General features: G+C 39.9%; 1 protein-coding gene across 1 annotated transcript in view; it reads left to right on the forward strand.

Moving 5' to 3' along the window:
• The window catches only part of LOC110322994 (interferon alpha-11-like), a 7,025-nt gene extending 2,740 nt beyond the window's left edge, over window positions 1-4,285 (forward strand). Inside the window, exon 2 of the mRNA XM_021200000.1 lies at window positions 4,094-4,285. Within this exon, the coding sequence (XP_021055659.1) occupies window positions 4,094-4,285 (192 nt within the window). The remainder of the gene's footprint in view (window positions 1-4,093) is intronic.
• Window positions 4,286-8,649: the final 4,364 nt, after the last annotated feature.

Raw genomic sequence — 8,649 nt, forward strand, 5'->3', positions numbered from 1 at the left:
AGGAAGGAAGGAAGGAAGAAAGAAAGAAAGAAAGAAAGAAAGAAAGAAAGAAAGAAAGAAAGAAAGAAAGAAAGAAAGAAAGAAAGAGAAGGAAAGGAAGGGAGGAAGAAAGAAAGAGAGAGAAAGAAAGAAAGAAAGAAAGAAAGAAAGAAAGAAAGAAAGAAAGAAAGAAAGAAAGAAAGAAGAAAGAAGGAAGGAAAGAGAGAGAGAAAGGAAAGGAAACTAAATCTTCAAATATGAGAAAAATATACAGAAGAAGGGACTCAACAACTGGCCTGGTCTGCATAGAACAAACCAGCAAGTTCCTCATGAATTTTGTTTCTGGCAGAGTTTTCTCCACACTAAAATTCACTTTTCCCCAGAAAAACTGACTTCAGGAAGACTCTATTCCCTTCAAACTCATCTTAGGAAGGAAAACTCACCTCGGGTCCACAGGTCATGTCTTCTGAACAATGGACAGATAAGTATGCATAGAAAGGTTTTGCGCCCTTTCCCTCTAGTCTCCTATAACTGAAGTTCTCTGGAGAAGGGGTATGTGAGTAGCCCTCCCAGTAGGGATGCACAGCCACACTCACACCCTTTTGATCCGTAGGAAATGCATTGAGAAACTGATTTAACCAACCCTGAGCTAGGAATTCTGTAAGATAGCATGGGAACCCATAGAAGAGATTCTTCAACTGCTCCTCTGCCTGATGAGACCAGCAACAGTAATTCAGCCAATGCATTGATTTATGACTCTCTTTGATCTGTGACCTCAAGGGTTAAGGTAACCTCTTCTACAATGTCCCACACACATGTGTGCAATGTGAATCTCTGTTCCAGGCCATGGTCTGTCTAAATTGAAGCAGAATAGCTTAGTTCATAGGTCTACTGGGGCAAGATCTGTGATTTACTGGGACATGGCTCAACATATCAGGGGCTCTTCACCCCTCAGCCTCTTTGAGTTTTGAAAGACATGTTAACAGAGGAATATAATGTGTATCTGTCTGTGGAACTGCCAAGGAAANGCTAGAACTTCTCTTCCTTCCTGTCAATTCCAACAACTTCCTCCTAGATGTTTTGTTCTGCCCCTTGACTACATGGGGCAGACTATATATATGTATATATATAAAAAGTGATATATATGGCTATTTGTGTGGCTACTAAACATGTTTCAGATATGACTTCCTGTACTCTTTCTTTGGTGGTTATTTTTAATGTAATTTTCATCACTTTCATGGTTAAATAATAAAAAAATATGAAATAGCTCAAGATATCAATATGCTCAGAAAACACAAAGTGTTTCACACCTTTGATTCAATAACTTTTCATTTTCTGTCAAGAGACAGAAATGGAAGAACTGAAGCAGGAGAATGCATAAGTATACTTGATTTAATGCACACCCAGTCCACATAGAAAGGACGTTAGAGTCAGGGACCATCACACAGCTGTCCATGAAGACACATCTGTGTACAGTAACACCATGTAAGCTGGGGACTGCCAGGTTTGTCAAGCTTCAGGATTGAGAGTGTCAGAATGGCTGTATCCAGTTCTCTGCGTCTGCTGTTCTTGAGCTGCAGTGACCAGTACCCACTTACAGAGCAGGACACAGTAATGTCTTAACTAAAGGAGGAAGTTCATTCCAATGATCTGGTCAACATCCTAGCTTAATCAGAAAGCTTCAAGGCCAGTGTGAGGTATCTAGAGGAGTGATAGAGTGTACGTGACACCCATCTCTGTCTTCTACATGCACAGTTCAGCACATCTACAGCCCTTTGCACTTGCCAATGAGTTGAAGCCTATTCACCACATTCTCCTTTATCAGATTTAGTGTATCAAGTCATATATCAAGGTCCTTGAGGCTAGGCATTTCCGTCTTTTTCAGGATGTTGAATATTTTTCATTCTTTTAGAGGTAACCATCTAATTAGATGAGCACCATTCATTTGGTCTCTTATTGCCAGTGGTGTGTACTTTCATATTCTTTCTTAAAAATGAGATTTCAGTGAGTGTAAGGAATTCTGTATGGGTCTTCAATTCTATTCCATAGATCAACCATCTGTTTAGATACCAAACCTATGCTCCTTTTATCATTATAGGTCTGTAAAGCATTGTGAGGTTTAGACTGGTGTCACCAGTACCGGCTCTTTTATATTTATATATTTACTGCAAGAACTTTCCTGATTCAGCTATTTCCCCTATTGCCTATTTTAATTATTAAGTAAGTCTCCAAAATTTATAATATTTGTATCGTAAAAATTATTAATTACAGTGATATTCACAAAAATTAAGTGACAAATAATGACACTGAGTTTTAACTTGTAAAAAAGGGAGATTATGCTGTTTGCTTCAGGAAATCAAATAAGTAAGGCAGAGTTTCTGATTCTTCAGTTTATTGAAATGAACACAAAACATTATGACTAGTCCTGCTGGATTTTCAATCCCGTGAAATGACACAAAGAGAAATGAAAAAATAAATAGGGTCTCCAAGCAGACACTGTGGTGTAAATACTGGTCTGTTAGGAGTATAAATCAACTGGGATTTCTTTTGTCAGATGCTTTAGAACCAAGAATGTGCAAGAGTCTGGTAGATTTCTGAGAGAAAAGGCAAAGATTTAAATTGCTTGAAAAATATTTGAAAACAATAGTCATAGACACAGGTAACTAAAGGACCATGTATAAATATAACAAATAAAATCAGAACGACATTCCATGCAATGAAAGAGGAAATCAGGGAAAATGTGCTATAAGCACAGAGAGGAAATATTGCACGGAAAGAATTCAGTGTCTAAGAAGAATGCAGGTAGAGGGTAAGAACCCACATGAGGTGCCTTTGTCACTAATGAGTGTTTGTGTGACTGTGTGATTGTGTGTGATTGTGTGTGTGTGTGTGTGTGTGTGTGTGAGAGAGAGAGAGAGAGAGAGAGAGAGAGAGAGAGAGAGAGAGAGAGGAGGGAGAGAGAGTGAGAATGCGCAAACCTGCAATGTTATGAATGTTGTGAGGACGGTTCCTGTACATGCATTGGTTCTCTAATGCAACAGTGGGTTCACACTCAGCTCATTGAGTTTAATTGCAAGCTTTATGTACCCGGCATCCTCCTGATGGCACTAAAATTATCATAAATAACTAACATTCAGCAATTATTGAATTAAGCTTCATATAAATTTATATTACATTTAACGAAGGTAACTAAAAAAAAACAACTTTAGGACTTTAAATATTGGGAACTTTTAAAGAATCCCTTTGCTTCGATGTATATTAATTGAGAAACATGCAACCATACCTTGTATTATGATTTAAATACTTTGTAAGCAATATAAATAAAACAATAATTAATTATAAAATCAATTTGGTTAATGTTTATAGAATATTTTATAGAAAATTTTAATTTATAAAAAATATGTAAATTTCAAGTAAGGACAGTTCATCAGTGCTGTAACCGTTAATGAAAATTCAAATTAGGAAAAGAAATGTAAAAAAGCTTTTGTTGAGGACCAATGTAAGAGGAAGCAATGATGAAAACCACAATGGTTTAGAAAAACACCCGTACCTAAGCAGAGAATGCGCTAAAGAAAGTGAAAAGACAATTGGAAAGTGATGGGAGGGCATTCAGAAAGTAAAGACTAGTGTTTGCCCTACTTAAGACACATCCACCCAGGATGGTCTTCAGAGAATCTAGAGGGGAAGGATCAGGACCAAACAGCCCAGAAGACCAGAAGCATTGGCAACATTCACCATGGCAAGGCTCTGTGCTTTCCTGATGATCCTGGCGGTGACGAGCTACTGGTCAACCTGCTCTCTAGGATGTGACCTGCTTCAGAGTCATAACCTCAGGTACAAGAGAGCCTTGACATTCCTGGTACAAATGAGGAGACTCNCCCCTCTCTCCTGCCTGAAGGACAGGAAGGACTTTGGATTCCCCCAGGAGAAGGTGGATGCCCAGCAGATCCAGAAGGCTCAAGCCATCCCTGTCTTTAGTGAGCTGATCCAGCAGGTCTTGAACATCTTCACATCAAAGGAGTCATCTGCAGCTTGGAATGCAACCCTCCTAGACTCATTCTGCAGTGACCTCCATCAGCAGCTCAGTGACCTCAAGGCCTGCTTGTTGCAACAGGTTGGGGTGCAGGAATTTCCCTTGACCCAGGAAGACTCCCTGGCTGTGAGGAAATACTTCCACAGGATCACAGTGTACCTGAGAGAGAAGAAACACAGCCCCTGTGCCTGGGAGGTGGTCAGAGCAGAAGTCTGGAGAGCCCTGTCTTCCTCAGCCAACTTGCTGGCAAGACTGAGTGAGGAGAAGGAGTGAGTCCTGAGACAAAGTGTGGAGAGACCTCCCCTGGACTAGAACACTGCATCTCACTGCTGTGATTCTGACATCCCAAAACTGTTGCTCATTTTGGCAGGAATTCAAACAATTTACCTAAATATTTCTGTATAGTCATTTGTTCACTTTCTGTTCAGTTCTATGTATACATGTATGTATGCATGCATGTATGTATGTTTGTACATATTTATTTATTTGTGTTTATTTATTCACTTTCTTAACTATCTTTGTGATGTAACATATATTGCAGCATAATTTGGTAAAGTTACGTTTTTTTATAAATTATTACTAAATGTAACTTGTTTTATTTGTTCATTCTTTAATTATTTTAAAATTTTATATTGTTTATATTGGTATTTTTCAGTAAAGAAATTATATACATAATCAAGCTGCCAAGTATTATAGTTGCATATGACATTGCATAGTGTTCAGGCAATTAGAGTTACCCGTCTTGAGCTTCTCATCCATTCATGGTTAATTCCTAAGTCTTTCCTTTGCTCTTGTGTATCATATTCTTCTGAATGCCCAGACAACACACTGTGCAGGGATCAGGCATAAGATCTTGCTCCTGTCAAACTGTGTAAAGGGATTGGTATTTCTACAAAACACTCCACAACCATGTTCTTAGCACAAAGGTCATTTACTTGACCTGGAAAGACAAAGGACCAAGAATAAGAGACAAGGACAGGTGATAGAGGACTAGTGAGAAGGGGGGAGGGAATAAGGAAGAAGGGGAAGAGATACTGTCCTGGGGGTGGGAGCTCAAAGGACTGCCTCTGGATAGAGAGGAAGCAAACATCGCCCATAGGCAAAGGGCAGTTAATAAAAGCAAAAGGAAGGGAACCTCTGTTAGGATGAGGGGTTTAATATTGTACGGCTTCATTGGGGCAAACACAAGGAGGCCTTTGTTTGCTGGTTTTCAGTACTTTGATAGCTAGACCTTGGTAGTCATGCTTAGGTGAATGAAGTAGGCAAATATGTGAATAGCCCCATCTAATGCTGCAGAGGGATTAGGGGAGAAGGGCAAGGTCTGCTAGAACCCTGGTCATGCCAGTTTTCCATGTTCAGCCTGGCTAGATTCCCTTCATTGTGTCTTAAGTGTGCTTTGAAAGGGATTCTCCACGCTTTAGCAGTGTCTCTGTTCCCCGACCCTGTTTCCCGTTAGTCTACTCTCAATTCACGCGAGTGTTGGATAATTACAAGAACAAATATCAGTGAAGTCATATACACAGTATGAAAACACAGCATACTTGTAATAACTATCCTGCCTATATGGTGACAAATGACATATATCCTGAGAAGAAATCTGGAATCATAAGAGCTTCAAGAAATAGCATTTGGGACAAATCTAAACAAGGATTTGATTTATGTATAAAATGTATCCTCTAGGACTCCAGTATAATCTCCCAATTTCATGTTGTGCCTTTTTAAAAAAAATATTTTATTTATTTTTCCATATGTTTATATTTCAAATGTTGTCCCCCTTCCTGGTTTCCCCTCCACAAACCTCCTATCCTATCCCCCTTCCATCCTGCTTCTATGAGGGTGCTCCCCCCCCCACCCACCCAATCCTGCCTCACCGCCCTAGCATTCCCCTATGCTGAGGCATTGAGCCTTCACAGGACCAAGGGCCTCTCCTCCCATTGATGCCAGACAAGACAGTCCTCTGCTACATATGCAGCTGAATCCATGGGTCCATCCCTCCATATGTACTCTTTGGTAGGTGGTTTAGTCCCTGGGAGCTCTGTTGGGGGTGGGAGTCTGGTTGGTTGATATTGTTTCCTTACTATGGGGTTGCAAACCCTTCAGCTCTTTTAGTCCTACCCTCCATTGGGGTCCTGTGCTCAGTCCGATGGTGGGCTGCAAGATCCCCATCTGTATTGGTCAGGTTCTGGCAGAGGCTCTCAAAGAACAGCTATATCAGGCTCCTGTCAGCAAGCACTTCTTAGCATCAACAATAGGGTCTAGATTTGGTGTCTGCAAATGAGATGGATCCTTAGGTGAGGCAGTCCCTGGATGGCCTTTCCTTCAGTCTCTGCTCCACTCTTTGTCCCAGCATTTCTTTTAGACTTCTTGCTTCCATGGCATCTGGGATTTTCTAATATCTACCCTCAGTTCCCCCACACCACTGCTATATACCTCTGTTCAATTTCCTGACCCTCTGAATTTCTCCACCTATCTCCTCCCACACCAGATCCTGTCCCCCTTTTTCCTTCCCCTCCTCTCTCCCTCCCTCTACCTCCCATGATTATTTGTTCCCCCTTCTAAGTAGGGCTGACACATCCACACTTTGGTATTCTTTCTTCTTGAGATTCATATGATCTGTGAGTTATATCATGGGCATTCCAAGCTTTTTGGCTAATATCCATTTATCATTGAGTACAAACCATGTGTGTTCTTTTGTGACTAGGTTATCTCACTCAGGATGATATTTTCTAGTTCTATACATTTGCCTGTGAGTTTCATGAAGTTGTTGCTTTTAATAGTTGAGTAGTACTCCATTGTAAAAATGTATCACATTTTCTGTATCAATTCCTCTGTCAAGGGACATCTGAGTTGTTTTCAACTTCTGGTTATTATAGACCAGGCTGCTATGAACATAGTGGAGCATGTGCCCTTGTTATATGTTGGGGCATCTTTTGAATATATGCCTAGGAGTGGTATAGCTGGGTCCTCAGGTAGAACTATTTCCAATTTTCTGAGGAACCACCAGATTGATTTCCAGAGTGTTGTACCAGCTTGCAATCCCACCAACAATGGAGGAGTGTTCCTCTTTCTCCACATCCTCACCAGTATCTGCTGTCACCTGAATTTTTGATCTTAGCCATTCTGACAGTTGTGAGGTAGAATCTTAGGGTCATTTTGGTTTGCATTTCCCTGATGACTAAGGATGTTGAACATTTCTTTAGATGTTTCTTGGCCATTCAAGATTCCTCAGTTGAGAATGCTTAGCTCTGTACCCTATTTTTAATAGGGTTATTTGGTTCTCTGTAGTCTAACTTCTTGACTTCTTGAGTTCTTTGTATATGTTGGATATTATCCCTCTACCGGATGTAGGGTTGGTAAAAATCTTTTTCCAATTTGTAGGTTGCTGTTTTGTACTACTGGCAGTGTACTTTGCATTACAGAAGCTTTTCAATTTTATTAGACTTATGTATAGTTGATCTTAGAGCCTGAGCCATTAGTGTTCTGTTCAGGAAAAATTTCCCTGTGTTCTAGGCTCTTTCCCACTTTCTCTTCTATTAGTTTCAGTGTCTCTGGTTTTATGTGGAGGTCTTTGATACACTTAGACTTGAGCTTTGTACAAGGATATAAGAATGGATCAATTTGCATTCTTCTACATGTCAACTGCCAGTTCAACCAGCACCATTTGTTTACTATGATGTCTTTTTTCCATTGGATGATTTTAGTTCTCTTTCAATGAGACAGACATCATGTTAACCTCAGGTGCAGTGCAAATCTCTACCTTGACTTTCAGACTTGGATCCTCCAGGCTGAAATAATGACTGATAGTGTCCTTCACTCTAGGGACAGAGAGAAACAACCAACAACAGAGGTTCAAGGTCATTACTTGAGCACTGGCTCTCCTGGGATCGATTAAATAGACATCTTCATTCATTTGTATTGGTCCTCATTTACTTGTGTTGATTCTCGTTCAGTTGTATTGATCTTATTTCAGTTGTACTGATCCTCTTGTCCTATGCTTTAATAGTACATCCAATGGATGCTCTATAGGGGACCTTCTCATGAGCATTGGTGACAGAGCAGCACCCAGAGGAGATAAGGAATCCATCAGTGGAGGGAGGGAGGGAGTCAGACCTGGATGGTCCAGGGAATTTCTTAGCTCTGACCAGCTAGAAATCAGATCACTTCTGAAGCTCTGACTGACTAGAAATCAGACTGCTGCTTTGTTTATACAGGTTCCACAAAACAAAGACAGACTTATGCTTATCTAAGAAGTACAGATTATGGGTTGAATTTTTCAACATGTCCAGGTTTACAAGTTCAGTCCCTATTTGAAACATGCAAACAGAACAGATTTTATTTTTATTATCAGCCCTATAACACCAATCTAAAGAATATGAAAAGTATATCTGTTCCAAAACAAATTCATTTATTATATGACAATATGCTTTAGGCTGGCAGTGTATGTAGTTTGGAAGCATTCCAGACAAACAGGAAATATCTGAATTGGTCTTTTTATGAGTAGCAAAGGTAAATACTTAACTTCTTTTACTATATGTTTCATCATCTACACTATAAAGTAGGAAAAGGTTATTTTATTCATTCATTCTTATTTACTGGGTTCCATTAACACTGGGGTTTTCTGTGTATGAGTACCTGTC

This window comes from Mus pahari, chromosome 6, assembly GCF_900095145.1.
Source record: "Mus pahari chromosome 6, PAHARI_EIJ_v1.1, whole genome shotgun sequence".
In the NCBI taxonomy this organism is placed as follows: Eukaryota; Metazoa; Chordata; class Mammalia; order Rodentia; family Muridae; genus Mus; species Mus pahari.